Source organism: Fusarium fujikuroi, chromosome FFUJ_chr06 (genome assembly GCF_900079805.1).
Source record: "Fusarium fujikuroi IMI 58289 draft genome, chromosome FFUJ_chr06".
In the NCBI taxonomy this organism is placed as follows: domain Eukaryota; kingdom Fungi; phylum Ascomycota; class Sordariomycetes; order Hypocreales; family Nectriaceae; genus Fusarium; species Fusarium fujikuroi.
In genome coordinates this window covers 2,709,632-2,728,655 of record NC_036627.1, presented here as the reverse complement: position 1 = coordinate 2,728,655, position 19,024 = coordinate 2,709,632, and the positions used below count along the sequence as shown (strand labels likewise).

Below are 19,024 nucleotides of genomic sequence, written 5' to 3'. Positions count from 1 at the left end.
ATATAGATCCCTGGAAACCGACTAGTCACAAGAAAGCAATGATATTAATCCTTTACACAATCCTTTTCACGGGATTTCTCCTGTACTGTGGGTATTTCCTATGTGCCTGACCTGAAGCATCAACTGATCTGACTGGATTTTCTCAGTGACACTCAGATATTTCCAAACCTACCTAGGTTCATATTGGAAGTCTTTCGGGATTTTGTATCTGGTTTTTCATGCTTGGTATTTCACTACGGCTATTGTGCAATAGTCTATAGAGCGAGTTGGTGCTTTCACAACTTGAATTTGTTACACCAGTCCAGTTCATAGATTCATCTGTCTGTTTCTTACCTGTTTTTGGTTTCCAATGAGATGTTGGCGTACCCGTCATATGGACCATTCACGTCAGACAGTAAGTAACTCGTGAAGTAGACTAACCACAGAAGGTGTTCGAACGGTACATGATTAAATTGTGCGTAATCAGCAGTCCGTTGTTCACTGTCTTGAGAAGCTTTGCGTCCGACACTTCTCGAAGCTCTTTAGGGTTATGGTGGTGGTTTGATGTTGAAGGCTGAGGCAAAAAGATCATATTTCATGGTGTCGAGTTCTTGCTTTGGTTGATGGGATGGATATTCCCTCCGCCTGGCACTGCCCAGACTGGATGGCGGGGTATCTATTCTCACCTAGCTAAACTGTATGTCGTTGAGATCAGGTCATATCCTTCCTCATGCTTTGGATACAAGTTCAATGGAGTCGGGTGACGTGACTACTAGGCAGTGAGGGCATTCTTCAGCCTTCAACATACCTAGATAGTCAATATAGTCAACACAGTCAACATCAAGAAGGGCCTCTCATGCGACGGCCGTGGAGACTTCAGACCCGGGACTCAATTCTGTAAAGATGCACTCTAAACCAACATTGTAAATCTTTTGCTCCTCGACTTGAGAAACACTTATTTCAGAGTTCTCGGCTCTTGAAGACGACGCCTCGACTCAACGAGCAGAACTGCATCAGGCATAATCTTCAGTCATGACTGAGTGAACTCCTGTGTGCCTTGGTTCGCTCCTCTTTCGATAGGGATTCGAGATTTCAACATTTCATTGTATGTGTTCGTCTGTTAACTTCATCGTCGAATTCATGCATGAGTGTCCCGATCACCTTGTGAGCAACCATATCTTATAGATCGTGGTCCTAGCAGCAATTATTGTCTCTTGTTTTGGCTTGTTTATTACACTCCCAGCAGGTGATTTGGTAAGATGGCGCATTCTGCGACGAGTTTTCCGATCGCGGTAGCACACCTGTTACATATATTATCGGGGATGCAAGTAGCCGGTTGACACATTATGAATCACTCGCACGAGAGCCTTCAACCCTCCGAGTTCTGTCCTCTCTGTCCTACAGTAATATTCTAGGGCTTTCTCTAATTGTTCTTATCTTGCCGTTACTTATTCTGTTACTCAGATACAGCATACTGTCCATGTCTCATCGGTTGATTCGCCGATAAGTGTAGCAACCCAAGCACGACAGATGACTTGTCAATACGGAATATGGGCGCTCATGGTTTATCTACTGTGGTCAGAGTTAACTTGTTAAAGACTCGATTTGCAACCCCTATAGACTATTCGTATGACAGTGCTGCCTCAAGCCCGGGGAGTCTCGTACAACGACGAGTGAGGCTCTTCGTTCGAATCGGAGACAATGTCTCAGCCTTTAGCTACTAGCATTCTTCATTCGACTGGTTACGATAAACTTGGGAGTGTAAAGAATAACCATGGTCTCGTACGAGGGCTTGCTAGAGGTCTGGTACTAGACTGAGCGACCAGAATTGTAGTGGACGACCTGATGGTTCAGCTGGGAACAGGAACATCCACATGCAACGCCTGAAGATAACGACTTCCTGTGATTGCAGTGTAGTGTACCAAACAGGTGCTACCTACCTTATGCAGTGTGTATGTATACATGCGAAGGCTATAAGGTGGATGGCAATATGATCTTATGAGCTGCGCTTACCCTGCAAGAAACTAATTCTGGAGGACTGGCACATAACTTGGATACACCAGGCCTTGGTTATATGGGGTTTAATCGTACCCTATGCTCGGCCATTTCTATGATGGCATGTCAGATTTGGCACAGCATTCACTTAGTAGTGATACTTAAGGTAGGCTGCATGTTGGGCCATCTGCACATACTCGGGAGCATAACCAAATATCACATCATTTACCATGCACGGCGGCGTTTTACGGTGAGTATGCACCAGCACAGTATCGGTTTGTGACTTGTCGAGGATTTACATGTATGCTGGTCACTTTGGAAGAGGAGTCGTGATTCTCAATGGTCCCAATAGTCGTGGATCTCTACACACCTCATCAAACAGCTTGTTCCGCTCGGGTGCTTTAATTAGACACCAGGGCATACCACATCCAGATCCATCTCAGCGAATGGTACGTACAAATAAACATGACAAACATGTACATACTCGAGTGATTAGCGGCGGAGCAGATAGCCACATCTTGACGTGACGATGTCTTGACGACGGGATCACGGACAGCACACGAGAATATGCGAGATGTTGGAAATACCATGTCGACCGGTCTGTCGATGCCCCCCTGCGATGTCAAATTTAGCACATGCCCCATGTTCCTTAGCTACTGGGTCTCTCCATCCACGGCACAACGTTAACCAGGATGATATGATTAACTTGACGAGCCCTAAGAAAATACCAGACCTTGATATGAGGTGTCAAAATAAACTCAGCAAAAGATATATTAAATTTATCTAAAGTTACCTAAGTACTTTTGTCATTTAGGATCAAGGTCCTGAATTTCCTTTCCTCCCCTAGACGAGAATAGACCAAGAAGTACTCTGTACTCGACACTGTTCAGCCTTGCGCGGTTGTTCGGATAACTTAGATGCCGAGGACACACTAGATCGGAGTAAAACGCCCGTGGAAACTGAAGTGAGCACGATTTCTGCAAGTAAGCATGAGGCTATTGTCGAGGATGGCTAAAGAGTGACAGTCAATAAGCAACAGAACACCCAATAGCATCTAAAAGAGGTGCCTTTACGGCACCTTAGTAGTTTTAAGCGATAACTACCCACCTAATGGAAGCAAGTATGGATTTGCACACACAACGCGCGTATATCCGTCGTAGATCATCCTAGACAAAGGTGTTTGAACTTTTCGAGATCGCGATGAGAGATCTAGCCATCTCCGTGATACTGGGTCGTTTATGGAGTTGCTGGCACCCAACTAGATAGATGTATATGAATGGATCGTCAATAGTCCCCCCTGGAGCAGTGATGACCAGTAGAACCTGGTGAGAATCCCTGGATTGACGGAAATAAGACATGCATCGTACGGAGTACCGCGACGCCGTTGCCTGAAGCCTAGCAGCTTCCATCAACCTTCAGGAAGATTTGTGAAATAAGGAGCTGCGGCAGACGATCCAACTGGAGACGAGAGAACGCTTTTGTGACAGGGATCACCTTGACTTTGATCTCGCCAAGCCGCCAGTTGTATGTGGAAGCGAACCCGAAAGGATAGGTGATGGACCCATCCATCACCATAAATAAAGGGAGGGCCTGGGAGACTTTCATTCATTCCTCTCGAGGCGGGCGAGATTAGGCACGGATGCAAATCTTTAGCACCATGCCAAGTATCGGTGTGTATTCAATATTGTTCAATGGCGCTCTGTAGTCTGCATATCGTCAGCTGATCAAGGGTTTTTTTTTTTTTTTTTTTTTGTTTCGCTGCACGTCTCAGTACATCCAATAGCTGACGCCGGTAGCCGGCAACAACAACTTGCCAGGTAAGCCCGGCAGATCGACGATGAGGTTAGAGGAGAATACCATGACTGGTCAACTTACAGCGGATCAGGCAAAATCACTAAGGCGACTAGCTCGAACGGTCTATCCCGGGGCATGGAAGCGAATTTGAAGGGTAGCCTCATTCGGCTCAGCGCTGAGCCTCGTCACCAAAATAGGAGTGGCTTCGTGGCGCGCACGTTGAGAAAACGTCCACTACTCGGTCTATACCCCCTGACCCTGGCCTCCATAGCAGGCCGAAAACCACAAACTCGTCCCATGTCCATTTCACCGTCTTGCCAAAAGGGCTCGAAAGTCTGGCTCGTTTCGGCATTACGTCATCGATTATGTAGTGGTAAAGAAACGCCGGACCATCCGGAGTGTTAGTTTATATGGATTTCGCCTGTATCGGAACCTCTTGTTCCTAAATAGCGACATTTCTGGCCTAGGGAGCTGGAAAACTTCCTTTTAGCGCCAGAAGAAAAGGGATGGGAGATCATCAAGAAAAGCTTGTTCACTTTGTGTCAGTACGTGTTAATACTCAAACCACACTCGGCGACACGTACTCCTCAGTGGATGGTGACGGAATGTGGGTTTATTTCTGCAAGGTACGGCGTGACAAGACAGGGGAATATGTTTCCAGGATCCGCGATCGATCTAGGTAGGGAGTTGGCAGCAAGTACCTTTTAGGTACTGTTCCTTTCGACGCGATAGGGAACTCTGAAAGTCCGCACTTCGCTGTGTGCCCCAGAGATTGTTGAGCGACTTCCTGACCAAAAGAAAGTCTTACAGGCTCCATCAGCAACTTTTGTCGCCAAGACAGATGAGGACTAGGACTACCCATTTTCTGCCAAGTAGCGGGCTGCTATCCAGCTTGGCACTGCGGGAAGACAAGTTTAACCCCTGATGGCCCTGGCAATTGAGCCATGGCGACGGAGAACACGCGTATCAAGGCCACTGCTCCGTGGGATGGGATTTGTAACTGAAGTTATTTTTGCCTGGAGATGGAACAACTCCATCCCTCTTCCGGCGTAGAGTTTGAGGCGACGCCGACATGGTAAGACAGGTGCTTCAAATCCTGTGTTAGCTGGTTTGTATAGCTGTTAGTCGAACTACCTAGAAACACAGTATCCCATAATCCTTTGTAGGACTTCAATTGAGGCATGGAGGAGGATATTTGATGCATATCGTATTTTGACGACAGGATGGGATTTACCTGACCGAAAGTTATTACAGCTGACCAGTAACCCACTAACCAAATCAAGCAATGGCCGTTGAAACGAAGCACATACAATTCATCAGACTGGCCTGAGGTTGATTTGTTTTAAACTCATTACAGCCAGGAAAGCATTCCCACAGCACAGACATTCAATGTTTTGAAAACCACATCCAACTTCTACTGGTAGGTTGAAGACTTTACTACATATGTAGATGTTGTTATCACTATACCTTCAACAACTTTACTCTTTGGATTGGCGTATAGCAAAGCCAATTGACAGCCGACAGCACATGGAAACGGAGGACTTTAAATTCCCGGTTGTGGGAGGGATTAGTAACAATGGGGAACTGTTCCATTGAACTTACCCACTTGATTATACAGTACTTGGCTCCTCTGGGGCGCAGCATGTGGGATGTATACATCGTGTTTGTGTGCTTGAACTTTACATATCCTGTTGTTTTGTTGGCAGCTCGGCAGGGTCGCCCTGCACTCTGAATGGAGGGGGTTTATCTTTGCATGTACTTGTCTTGATATTAACTTTGGAGAACCGTGAACTAGTCAATACAATGTCTAACCGTCAGATACACTAGGGTTTTCTAGGTATGATGGGTAAATAATGCAGCCACCCATGTCAAGCAATTGTTTGATTACCATCCAACTCAATGAGTTTTGATGCGAGCCTTGTGTCGTACTGCAGCCGTTGTTGGATGCCCAACTACATACCTACTATGTATATAGTAGACTGGTATTATGGAGCATGCCATGTGTGGTCTGCGTAGAAGACAGCCAACTCTCATAGAAAGCTTGCACGAGGTTGGAGCCAGCAGATCTATCGAGGCCCCAAGCCTGGGTATCTGCATATTCGGTTCATTATCAAACATAATTGCCGGTCACCAACATCAATTTACCCGTCGTCGCGTCAGATGGTCTGCTCCAATATCAGCGCAACCCCGTGCCGCACGACGCGGATGTTAGGATGGAAGATACTGGTAGGGATCATGATAAGGAATTTGGAAAACGGACGGCGATGGAGGGTGAAAGACAAGGGCAAAGTCGGGAAGATTTGGGTTTGGACGGAGTGAGGGCAATCGAGTTAGGGTCCCATCTATTCGTATGTACTAACCAAGCAATTGCTGGTGACTGACTTCTCGCTTCTGGGGTTTGCTTCGTATTCATTTGGCTGTGCGTGGTTGATTCCCCTCGTTTACTTCTCCCTTGACTGAACAGAATTTCTCCTCTTCACCCTCTCTCTCTCTCTCTGAACATTGTAGATTCTGGTTTGGTGCATCAACGACCAACCGCAGCCGACGTAAGATTCGGTCTTTTTCTTTTTTAATCTTTCGGGTTGTGTGGCGTCTGGGGAACATTTGAACATCCAAGCTGAAAAAGAAAGCGAGAGCGGAAACCAGACAACACGCGACGACAAAGCGAGCTACCTACTCGACCCAAGAGAGAATAAATGCGAAACGCAACGACCGAACGGAAAATCAGCGACGAATAAGACCGATGTTTACAACAAGAAACAACAAGCAATAATTCTCAAACCTTAGGGCATTGGATCCTAAACAGTTGGGAAATTTCGATGTTTGGCCGAAGTGTTTTCCTCTGAACGAACGAGAGAAAAAACCACACCAAAACATTTGAATTGAGTTCTTTGGATCTTTAGCGGCGGATCCCTTGATATCTGTCTACGGAGTACTTTCAACGGTATTCCGGCAGTCACTTCTGCAATAAATCATCAGCTCGGCTCGCTCTCTACGAGTACGGACTACCTTACGGAGGAGGATTTTAATTCAACCTTAAGCTTGCGCGTATTTTCCTCGTGGCATTGGGTCCTCAACTTCCGGCCGCTCCGCACCGATCCTCATCCTCGTTAGCTTCAGTAACGTATCTCGAAACGAAGGTCTTCCGAGTCCCCCGTCCTCGTCACCATTCGTCACTGTTGCCACACCACTGGCTGGCCGGCCTATCCTTGAGTTGGGAATAATAATTCTATTGTGAGGGACAAAAGAGAACAGTAAGTCGATTTTTTACTATGGTTGTGAAATGCTTGGCCTGAAGCCTTATGCGTTATTGCCCTGGTTCTCCAATTGAGTTTCATGAAGCAAGTGGACAGTCTCTGCTTCGTCATGACTTCAAAGCCTTCTTCCATCCATCCCTTCATCACACACCCCTCTTTCTAGCCGTCGCTGCCTATGCCCCAACCTGTTTGCCATTGGCATTTTTTCCCTGGGCACAACAGAATCAAATACTGGGGCTTGCATTTTTATTTTATTTTTGGGGGCGGCATTCCGTTTTGAACCATACCCTCGCATTGCATTGCATCTCATCACACACGCACATGTCTGCCATGTAATTTGAGCCTCCCAACCACTGGCAGGCTATAGCTCATGATATCGTTCTCTTCCTTCAAACTACCTACAGTCGGACTGAGCCCCTCCCGCATATCGTACATGCCGCCGCCTCCGGCCGGGGTCCCCCCTTGTCTCATTTTCCTTGTATCTAAGCCTCTCTTTCACATACCTGCTTGCTACATACGCACTTGTTGCTTGCTTTGCTTATTGCTTGCTGTTTTGCTGGCCCCTTGCAAAGCTCGGCCCCCTTGGTTCTTGACTTGGCCTATCTTTACTGGTCTGTTGTCCACTCGCATCATCTCTTTCTCCCACACGCCTCCTCTCACTTTTCTCTTGTCAAAATTGTCTAGCCTCTCCAGAACATCTTGAACACCCCGGTCCCCAGAGAGATTACAGTGGTTGTCTCTGCCAAGTACACTTCAGGTAGGCACTGCACTACTTGGGTTTTCTCTCTCGGCGGCGCCTTACCCCCCCCTGCCACCTCAATTCAAATCGAGGCCCAATCATTTACGGGCCATATCATCATTTACAGGCGAAACTCACAACACACCAAAGACCAAGCGACCCTCTCTTTCATCAACCCGAAGCTGATTAATTTAGTCAAGGCAACGCAGCCCAGGCCTGCAGCTGTAAGCCTAGTCGATCGCAAAAAGGGACAATCGGGGGCCCGCCGTACTCGTACCGATAAATCCTCCTAGAGCCAAGTCCGCGCAGCTTCTTCCGCGCCCGCTGTGAGATTTCTAAGCTTGAACAAGGGCCCAGTTCTTGTTGCAGCTTCTCAGCTCAGCCCACTCTCGCTCTTACAGTCCGTCCGACTACATCCCCAGACAATCTCCCACACCCCATTTGGTGCACCGTCCACCGAGGCCATCTCAGCTCTCGTCCCACTCGTCACACTCACTACTGGCCGCTTGTAGATTTCTTGCTCCTTCATTGCCTATCGACAGTTGACGCACGAGACGCCGCTGTGCTTCCCCCCTGGTACGCCATCCTGCCGCCTACGCCACGATTTAGGCCCTGTCGCTCGTTGATTCTACGGCTGGCTGTCACTATCACTGCCGTCTTCTCGCCCACCGACGCCTCGCTGGCCTCGTTCCCATTCGATAGCTTCCTTCTCCCGAGCCGCTACATGCACAATTGAGCTGTGCTATCGTCTCTGATCCTCGTCACCCGCATCGCTACTCACAATAAACGGCAATCATCGTCAGTTTGAGCGTATCCTTGCTTAGACAGGTACTTCCATCAGTCCCGATCTTGTTGTGTTGTGGTACCCAATACGCCCCAAGACTACGGGTCCGTCGTTAGAAACCGCTCCGCTACACCCTCAGACTGGACCAGTCCACTATTCCACATTAGGACCCGCCAGACATTATGGCGCCTGTATCGCCCCGGCTCAAGATTCTATCAGGTTTGTCGTCTCTTCTCTTACAATTCTCCCTTCATACCTAGGGTTAGTTCACGCAGAAACCAGAAGTGGACGTTCGCGTCATTTCAGATCAACTGATCCCTCTCAATCCTTCATCAGTTGATACAATCCCTCTCAATCTTTTCTGTCTCTTGTCTATCTTTCACTCGTTTGTCTTAAATCCTCACGTCAACCGTCAGGACGGTTGCTCGTGCAGCGTCCCACTCTTGTCGCTCATCATGGCCAGCAGTGAGCTAATGTCCGTTTGTTCAGTGGGAGGCAATCCCGTCTCGGCGTTCCTATCATGGAGGCTCCAGGCCACCAACGCGTGTGATGTGACGCTCGTTTGGAAGTCTGGTTACGAGCATGTGGCACAGTACGGTATCTCGTTTAAGTATGTGACCCAATGCGCTATGGCTTAAACAAGATGCTGATTGACAATCAAGATCCCCAATATTTGGCAACGAGAGATTCAAGCCTAGACATGGTACAGTTCAACAATCCCCTTGCTTTCGTCCAGCATGCTGAGATAACATTTCAAGTTGTTCGAAATCCCGAGGACGCCGCGAGCGCTCGAGACGGCCCATTCGATTATGTTGTACTCTGCGTCAAGGCGTTACCCGATGTCTACGATCTCGCCTCAGTCATTGACTCCGTCGTGACCCCCCAGCATACATGCATCATCGTCAACACAACACATACTCTCGGAGTCGAAGCTGCTTTGGAGGAGCGATTTCCTACCAATGTGGTCCTATCACTTGTTTCAGGTGCTGAGCTCACACAACTCGGCCAGAGTGAATTTGAACATAAGGGCCCAGCAGATATCTGGATTGGTCCTGCTAATAACCCGAACAATATCCCACAAACCATCCAGGAAGACATGGCACAGGCCTTAGCCATGACACTGAGTTCTGGTCAAGTGGAATGCAAAGTCTCACCAAATATCCGCCAGCAACAATACGAGAGAGTGATAGGGTTTGTCTCTCATCTAACAGTCTTGTAACTCACTAACTGATGTTGCAGGCCTATTGCGTTCCATCCGATTAGCGTTATCTTCGAAACTCCCAGCCATGCCTCGCTCTTGGAAAAGGTTGGCGTTAGGGACATGGTATCGGAGGTCATTGACGAGCTGCTTCGTCTAGCTGATGCTAACGGATGCAAATTTGATCCCAATTTCAAGCAGAAGACGATCGATGAGATGTCCAAGGCTTCCGGAGAGAGCATAATGTGGCAGGATTACGTTGCTCGAAGACCTATGGAGGTTGAGACGTACCTTGGATCGCCTGTCAAACTGGCTAGAGACTCGAATATTTCCCTTCCTCGTATCGAGACACTTTACTCGATTCTTCATAACCTTAACCTGGTCAACCGCAGCAGACCCAAACCTGGCGACCCGAACGCGAATATCATACCACCCGCCTCGCCCTCCGCGGCACCTGTGCCTCGAATGCCTTCACAAAACAGCCATCGACCCATGATGAACGGTATGCCCAACGGAAATGGTATGCCCCCTCGCCAGCCCAGACCTCGGAACTCTTCCAACTTCAGCCAAGGCGGCATGCGCCGTGGACCGCCCCCGATGAACGGTGGACCACCCAATGGTTATGGTCGACCTCCTCCGATGAACGGTCCTGGATCTCGTCAAGCTTCAAGGAGAGGCTCGTTAGAGGAGACTAATCTGGAGGAATTCTCTCATCTCGTTCTTTATGATGATATTCCCGAAGGTTCCGAGCCATCCGTTAGTGGTGACCCTGCAGACATTAATCTAAGAGAACGAGAGTTGGCTTTACGGCAGCGTGAAATGGCAATTCGCGAGCAAGAAATCCGAATGCGTCGCGGACCGCCACCTGGCCCTCCCGGAGGCCCCGGACCTCGTCGTGGCCCTCATCCTATGCGCAACAGCAAGCAGGTGTTCGACGAAGACGATGATGACGATGACGATTACTTTGACCCTACTGCCAACCCTGGTCCTCCGCTGATCGATCCAGACAATTTCGATATGATGAGTGTTACATCAAGAAAGAACCGAAAGGCTCCAGGACCAAGCCCTGGCCAGTTTCGCCGTAACCCCGATGACATGCCGCCTCCTACACGAGGCGGCCGATTCAGGCCCAATTTCGGCCGCAATCGATCTTCCCAAGTCGGTCACAGCTCCATGACTTCTGAAAACATCCTGGAAGACCCCCTCATGAGCTGCTCCTCGGATCGTTATGGATCCGTTGACCGTGGAGCGATGAACGCAGGCTCTCGAGCAAACTCACTAACAGCGTCAAGGCTTGACGAGATGCAGTACGGCCCAGGTCCCGGTGGACCCCCCGGGATGAATGGTGCCTATCCCCGGCGCGCCAGCCAGTCTCCCGGGAATCCTTATACTCCATCTATGCGAGGCGGTAGCCGACGGGGATCACCTCCGGGTGGTTACGGTCCAGGCCCAGGCATGAATGGCCGACCATCACCCCCAGATGGTGTTCGCCAACCTGTCCCTCGTCACCCACCTGGTCACGGTAACTCAGTAGCACCACAGCAAGTTGAACAACATATTGGGGTGAGCGCCCTCCACCAAACTAAGCCTAGGAATGTTCGCAGTCTGACGGGTAGTGCGAGCGCCAGCGCGGGCAGTGGTGAATTTGATTCCGAGCAGTCTGCAAACAGCAGTCAAGGCAGCTTGCCTCCACGACCACCAATCGGTGTGCGTTAGGACGCTCTACACGACGATAATGTTCAACGGAGTACCTAGGACGTCAGGTTCCAACACACGGTCCCATACATGACGTCTGTCCAGCAAGGCTTTGATATTCTTGATTCCGGAGTTCCTGTCATGCATTCTGCATCGCGTACACGGGATCATCTATTTGTCCCGTCGCGAAGCCCGATTGAGGCCATGTGTACTACATCTGGCTTGAACAATTATACGAAACACCTCGACGAGCACGGCCCTATTTCATTTTGTTTTTATTATACGCCCGAGTTCCATCGAAAACACGAAACGACACGACAAAAGTCAGTCACTTTGGACTATTCTCAGACACGACGTCTTTTTAATTATTCCTATCTACACAACACGTACATACATTGACCAACCAAACAGAAGTAGTCTATCCGTGGTAATAATGCATTGGAGAATTGGGGAAGATATACTGGTGCCTTTTAGCATATAATTGGCTCTCAATTATTCAAGGCTCTGTTCATGAGACGCCCGAGTCTTGGTTCTGCTTTGACATATTGGGACAGCCTCACGCAAGGAAGAGAATTTCGGAGGACGCTAAGCCCGCCTCACAGAAGACAGGTTGGGACTGAATAATGAATACGCCGGTGGAAAAACGAGGAAGTGGGCGGGTTAAGGTCAAAGGCATTGCGCCAGCTGGGAGCAAGTCTTTGTTTTCCTTTGATTGTTGAAGCGCCCTCCAGAAGTTTGCGTGGACATGTCATGAAAGGTCAAACGGACTTAGCAAATGAGGAGGGATCATGATAGGCATTGTTTTTGTTGGCGGGGGTTGCACATTCAAATTAGACTACGGATGGTTTTTTTTTTTTCCTGGTTAAATCTGTTCATCGCGAGACGTTGTGGAATGTGAATAGGAAAGCCATCCACGGCATTGGGAGCATTCCTATTGGAAATATATAGATACGAAATAGTAGTATGGAAGAGAAAGGTGATGAAATGGGCCAGAGATTTCTGCGACGCGTTTGAGAAACGATTGTTATCATAAGCCGAATTATCTATTGACCTGAAGGAGAAGCCAGAGGCGGCCTGGTGGTCAACAAATATACCCATTACCCAATTCTCCTAGCATCCGGCAGAGACACTTTACTACTGTATACCTCAACTCAGTAGGCCAACAATAGCGTGGCCATCATAGCTGAGAAAACAGCCATAGGTACATAGCCAGTTGTCCTTGTGCCATCGTTAGGATCCTCGCTACCTCCAGTGATGTTCCTGGTGCGCAGGCACAACAGCGAAGGCTGTAAAACATCATCCAGGCTATATGTGTCGGGGTCACGACGACCCCAGTTGATCATCACAGTCCAGACACCACGCACAGCATAGTCATATGCCTCCTCTTGGGTCATTGCACTGTATTTTCCAGCCGTTTGTGGGCGTTGGCTGATCAAGGTCTTTCCGCTTCCGAATTGACTCAGATTCGCCCCAACTACATCGCGGGTCAGCGTCCTTTTGCTCGAACAGGTTGTGAAGCTATACTTACGAACTCCGCCATACGTCGGGCCGTAGTCTTTGTAATACTTCTCACACTTAACTGGCATATGTGGCAACATTGTGCACTCCTCGCCGTTCCAGTAATATCCAGCCGCTTCTGTGTTCAAGGCCTCTAGGCAATCTTCGTCAAGGAACGAGCTGCAGTCTCCATCGTCGTGTTGTGCATCGTCGGTTGCTTCATCCTTCAGGCGACTTGGTCCCCAGAAAGCAACACACACATGCCAGTCTGAAGAGTTTGTACGACTGCTATTCAACGCTGGAACTCTCATTCCCTCTGGTGCTTGAACGCTGATGTCGATGCCGGGATAAGGTGTATCGTCCCCAGGGTCGTCCGTAATATTGGCTACGCGAATGGTTGCCGTCCATCCATCAACAGTTTTGTTTGGCGGGAATCTTTCCGATACATTATACGCCTCAAATTTATATGTCCCCGTTGCGTTGGGGTTCTCGAAAGCAGATTGCCATGCTTGCTCGCTCATGTTACCAGGGTTTCCACCCGTCCCGTATCCACCATCAAATGCGATGGCCGAGGAGGCCAAAGCAAAGACTCGGAGAGCTACTTTCATATTCGAAGACAGAAGCAAAGATGACACAACAAATTAAGTCTCAATTAAGCTTAAAATCAACTCAAACTGCTTGTGTGTGGGGGGCTTGATGTCTAGATATAGATAGATAGGTAGTATGCCGATCTGCGCTTGTCTCTAGAAGGATTTATCTAGTCGACACTGACTGAGCCTTGGCTACTCAATATCCTAATAGGCCCAGACTGCACAGCGGCCAGATCATCTGGCCATTTACGTACAGTTGGCGAACCACAATCTTTGATCTACAGTCAATTCCTTCGCGCCGTAGACAAGCTGCACTGACCAAGTCGTTGTTGGCAGTGATGACGTCGAAGGAACAAACGAAGTAGGATACTAGACCACTGCCTAGGAATACAGCTGAAAGGTACATGGGGGCTTTGTCGATCGCAGTCCTCTTCTAGGCTGTTAGGCAGACATTATTCGCTCCTTAGTGTAAAAATCCCTGAGTATTCAAGCATTCAGTTGTCAGCCTACAGTCAACAAGGATCTTCTGGTGAAGGCCAACAGGGCTGTAAGACACCCTTTACTTGATCCGGAGTATAAAGCATAATCACTATATCTGGTTAATTTCATCAGATCCCTGACTCAGTGCAAGAAGAAAAGACTGGAGATGGATTGATAAGCGCAGTTGAATAGGTGATGATTCAGTGTTGGCCCTTGGATACTGTAGGTAAGCTGCTGTTTGAATGCTGAAACAGACTGCTTCATACATATTGCTGAACCAATCAATGTTTGTTAAACGCACGGGCCATTCTGGTGCTAGTACCTAGGTACCTCTGTATCCATCGTAAACAAACCCCAAATCACTGCCTTTCCCCAGGTATGTTCTTTTAAGGTACCTACCCTACCAACCTTGAGCATCTGCAAGTACCTAGAGTAGTTCAGGCAAGATCAGCATAATTTCATCTTCAGAAGACTGCCTCGAATACACAATCATACAACAAAAGAAGCCGTTGGTCCTTTTCTCACTCCCGAGTATTCCTTCTTCTGAACTCTAGGTGGCGTGCGATCCTTCACCTACTGGTATAAGTGAGGGCATCTCGTCTTCACTAGTTCGCGAGTAGATTCGAAGTTGGGGAGAAAAATTACCACATCAAATCCACCAAAGCAATGGCGACGCGAAATGTGAGCGGTTCACAGGTGCGGCAGAGCATGGCCACTAGTGGAAGTGCTGTCAAGACACGACAACTCGTGAGTTCCCTCAACCCTTTTCCCGTCAATGGCAGTTATCAATCATCTCCTTGGTCGTATGACTTTAAGGATTCGGGGTACAGAGCGGTCCTGTTTTAAATGAAAACGGCGTTTGACAATGATCTCTGACTTGACCCAGGCACAACTAAATTCTCAACTCGCACAGTTGTCATCAAATCTGTCCGACACCGAGAACTTGCTACGGATGACAAGTGTCCAAGCAGAAGCTATGCGTGGACTTGGTAGTTGGCATGGAGGTTTGTAAGTATTTTCAATTCGGCAGATGGTGGTCGTGTATGTAGGGAGCAGTCGCTGATTTGATGGATAGGTTCATGGCAGCAAGCAAGGTCTTGGGAGAGGAAAGTGTTAAAGAAGCTGGGCAGCCAGGAAAATAGCAATCGAACAGCCAATCTGGAAGAGACAGAAAAGTGATACTTTGACAAGGGATGGCGAAAATGCAGCATGAGTTATGTTCCATTAGGGGTACCGGAAATTGCTCTCAAACCACTTTCGTCAAAACAAAAAAAATCCCCTCAGCAAGAGATTATGTTTCCAGCTGACTGATATGTCATAGCCAGGCAGAGTTTTGCATTTAATATCTTAATAACGTCCACCGGTGCTCCCGCCCTCCTTCTTCAGGTCGGGCGGCTTCCTAAAGGCCCTGGTCTGTTGTCTATTATCAGCATAAAAATATGCTGTAAGAGGGTGGCAACCTCCAGCTGGAAAGCTTGAGCTGCCATGTAGATAACGGAGAACACATATGTTTGAGTGCAGCGAAAACAGTGCAGTTTCGATGGTCGATCATGTTCTAAGCCAAGACTCAAGCAGCCTTTCCAGTCTCTGGCTCAATGTGTTTCTCTGAATACAACTCAAGTCGGGCTTTGTCTTTGAGCACAACGTCGGTCTATTTGCTGCTTGAACGGCTTTGGCTTCCTCTTGTTTCTTCAAGGTCCTGGCGTCTGGCCTGGTGTCGAGATGGGCGTTTCGTGTGGTGTTGTCGGGGCAGTCGGCCCCTGTACCTTCGATTCATTGCTGCTATGTTCTGTGCCTTTCTTGTGATCAAGCTTTCGCATGTGCTTCCGCTTTTGTCTCGGGGCACAGACCGGGTATCTCTTGACATTGCCACAAGTCTTGCAGTTGATATTTAAAATATCAGCCCATGGCTTTCGCCCTCCTTTGCTCGCATTCTCCACAGTTGATGTACAGGTGTCACCCTCGACTAGTAGAGTGTCGCAAAACTTGCAAATAGTTTGCTTCATAGCCGGACTTCGCCGTATTTGTGCTTTGAGAGTCACAGATCGCAGGTCTGATATGGCCTGACGAGACATGTTCTTCAGTGCTCTTTCCTCGTTTCTTGTTTGGAGGGAAACACTGTGCCCATGGCTCAGGTTTGATGATTTTGCTGCAGCATTTTGCACAGTTGAGGACTGTTTAGTAAGATATGAGGCAGCTTGATAGAGGTACGATGCTCTAGAGTAGATGATGCGGTTCTGGACGCCTTTTGGTTCCTTGCTTTTCGCCATTGGAACTTCTGAAATATGGCGAATTTTTGCTGGTTATCAAAATATGAAGTAGTTGGGTCTTACCTCATGGTACCTACCTATACCTGAGGATGCTACATGCTGCCTTATACCAGTGCCTGGAAATACCTAGCACTGTATGTGTGTCACGTGATCGAGCTTCGCACGGGCCTCTTTAGCCAGCGGCGACCTTGTTTGCTCCCGCCTGCTTCTGGCACCTCCCTTCTCAGCCTCAACAAAGACTCTTTCAAGCCATCCTTGGAACGAGTATCCTGGTTCCCAACACCTTTCCTCATTCCATATCTTGAAAAATCGTTTGATTCTCATTCTATCATCTTGACGGCACGCCTGCGCCACGTTTTCGACAACCTAAGGCGACGCGACTTGAACGTAATCGCGTCAGACTCGTCATCACAACTTCGCTGCAAAGAACAGCTTCTGCAATAGCTTCCGCATCTACCATCTAACTACCTGTAAATCTCGGTCAACATGTCTCACGAGGAAGATCTCATCGATTACTCCGATGAGGAGATCGGTGGCAACGAAACCACTGCGACCACCTCCAACGGCAAGAAGGGCGAGCTTGCTGCCGGCAACAATGTCGACAAGAAGGGCAGCTACGTCGGCATTCATTCCACCGGTTTCCGCGATTTCCTTTTGAAGGCTGAGTTGATTCGCGCCATCGGCGACTGCGGTTTCGAACATCCATCGGAGGGTCAGTCTTGATATTTTAATACCCTAAGTCATCATATCCCCTCCCTTCAAGTGTTCGTCCATCTCGCAAGCAAGAACAAATGGCCACTTTTTTTTTCCGCAATCGTCGTTTTCGTCATCGTCGGCGCGGTCAAGGCTGGATCTGAGAGATGGTCCATATCCGGGCGGACAAAGACCACGGGTGAGAGACGTGGTTCTCCGCAAAACCACAACATTGTTGTCACAATTATCACGCGTAAGCGAATAATATGTCAATCGTTGTTGCGAACGGATTCTTTTGGTATATACGAGGGCAAAACAAGGAAAACGCGAGACACCAAGACACTTCTTGGTGCTCCTAGGCTATGGTTGCTTGTGGTTGCTTGTGCAACCAACCGGCCTGTGAGCCCTTACCTCGCGTCGATATTAAACTCTTCCAAATCCATATCAATGGAAAATGCGAGTAATGGCTAAGCTGCGACGATGGACGGACACTTGAGATTACACCCGTCGTTCGTTGCTTCTTAGAAACCCACTCTAACATCGGTTCGATCGACAGTTCAACAAACCTGTATCCCCCAGGCACTCCTCGGTGGTGATATTATCTGCCAAGCCAAGTCTGGTCTAGGAAAGACTGCAGTCTTTGTTCTCGCTACCCTTCAGCAGGTCGAGCCTGTGAACGGAGAGGTCTCCGTCGTTGTTATGTGCCACACCCGAGAGCTGGCTTACCAGATCCGTGACGAGTACAACCGCTTCAGCAAGTACATGCCCGATATCAAGACCGGTGTGTTCTACGGTGGAACTCCCATCAAGACCGACATAGAGACACTCAAGAACAAGGACACTTGCCCTCACATCATCGTGGGTACTCCTGGACGTCTCAAGGCCCTCGTTCGTGACAAGGCCCTACGTCTAGGCAGTGTCCGCATTTTCGTGCTTGATGAGTGCGACAAGATGCTTGATCAGCCTGGTGAGTCTCGCTCATGCAACCAAATTTTAACGTACGCTAATGGCTTCAGATATGCGCACGGATGTGCAAGATGTTTTCCGCGCTACACCTCCTCAGAAGCAGGTTATGATGTTCTCGGCCACCTTGTCAGAGGAGGTGAAACCTATTTGCCGAAAGTTCATGCAGAACCCGACCGAGCACTACGTCGATGAGGACACTAAGCTCACTCTCCACGGTCTTCAGCAGTTCTACATCAAGCTGGAAGAAAAGGAGAAGAATCGCAAGCTCAACGAGCTCTTGGATGAACTCCAGTTCAACCAGGTCATTATTTTCGTCCGTAGCACTGTTCGTGCCACTGAGCTTGACAAGCTCCTCAGAGAGTGTAACTTTCCTTCCATTGCCGTCCACTCTGGCGTCAGTCAGGAAGAACGGTGAGTTACCAAGTCATTTAATGTTGTGCTTGCTTCTAACATTATCTAGTATTCGTCGCTACAAGGAGTTCAAGGAGTTCAAGAAGAGAATTTGCGTTGCTACTGACGTCTTTGGACGAGGTATCGATATTGAGCGAATCAACCTCGCCATCAACTACGACTTATCCAACGATGCCAGCTCCTACCTGCACCGTGTCGGTCGTGCAGGACGATTCGGTACCAAGGGATTGGCCATCTCGTTCGTCAGCACCGACCAAGACCAAGAAGTGCTTAAGGAGATTGAGAAGCGGTTCGAAGTCGCCCTTCCGTATGTTGCTTCCCTTCTTTTCTCTCAATTGTCACAATGACTAACAGTATCCAGTGAATTCCCCAAGGAGGGTGTCGATGCCAGCACTTATATGGCCTCTTAAAGGACTGGATGAGACGGTGTTTCACATTGCAACAAATGGTGAACGCCTTGCGCTGCCGTAGGCCGCTGGTGAGAAGCTAGGAAATTGATGTTGAAAGACTGAGGCGGCAAAGGGCAAAAGTTGCAAACAATTTTATCTTGGTCAATTGTATTCGTTAATTTTTTATTTTTTTTTTCAATGGATTCGTATTACGATGCTCGTGTTTTATAAGCAGCCTAGGCTGTTCCCTGGTCGAAAAGTGTGTCACTTGCCCACATATTGCGAAC

General features: G+C 48.5%; 5 protein-coding genes; 3 read left to right on the top strand and 2 right to left on the bottom strand.

Moving 5' to 3' along the window:
- Positions 1-9,003: 9,003 nt before the first annotated feature.
- FFUJ_06177 (mug72-like protein) lies at positions 9,004-11,462 on the top strand (the record flags this gene model as incomplete). XM_023579474.1 has 5 exons in its annotated part: positions 9,004-9,158; positions 9,211-9,251; positions 9,307-9,739; positions 9,788-10,950; positions 11,017-11,462. 5 exons carry the CDS (start codon positions 9,004-9,006, stop codon positions 11,460-11,462), a joined length of 2,238 nt encoding a protein of 745 aa, XP_023432305.1.
- Positions 11,463-12,592: 1,130 nt separating this feature from the next.
- FFUJ_06176 (uncharacterized protein) lies at positions 12,593-13,546 on the bottom strand (the record flags this gene model as incomplete). XM_023579472.1 has 2 exons in its annotated part: positions 12,593-12,915; positions 12,970-13,546. 2 exons carry the CDS (start codon positions 13,544-13,546, stop codon positions 12,593-12,595), a joined length of 900 nt encoding a protein of 299 aa, XP_023432304.1.
- Positions 13,547-14,674: 1,128 nt separating this feature from the next.
- On the top strand, positions 14,675-15,150 carry FFUJ_14919 (uncharacterized protein; the record flags this gene model as incomplete). XM_023579471.1 has 3 exons in its annotated part: positions 14,675-14,755; positions 14,895-15,016; positions 15,084-15,150. The coding sequence occupies 3 exons, from the start codon at positions 14,675-14,677 to the stop codon at positions 15,148-15,150; spliced, it is 270 nt and encodes an 89-aa protein (XP_023432887.1).
- A 549-nt stretch (positions 15,151-15,699) lies between these two features.
- FFUJ_06175 (uncharacterized protein) lies at positions 15,700-16,278 on the bottom strand (the record flags this gene model as incomplete). Its single annotated transcript, XM_023579470.1, has 1 exon — positions 15,700-16,278. The coding sequence occupies one exon, from the start codon at positions 16,276-16,278 to the stop codon at positions 15,700-15,702; it is 579 nt and encodes a 192-aa protein (XP_023432303.1).
- A 486-nt stretch (positions 16,279-16,764) lies between these two features.
- Positions 16,765-18,758, top strand: FFUJ_06174 (probable ATP-dependent RNA helicase; the record flags this gene model as incomplete). XM_023579469.1 has 5 exons in its annotated part: positions 16,765-16,990; positions 17,528-17,938; positions 17,988-18,348; positions 18,398-18,655; positions 18,710-18,758. 5 exons carry the CDS (start codon positions 16,765-16,767, stop codon positions 18,756-18,758), a joined length of 1,305 nt encoding a protein of 434 aa, XP_023432302.1.
- Between the last annotated feature and the right edge of the window lie 266 nt (positions 18,759-19,024).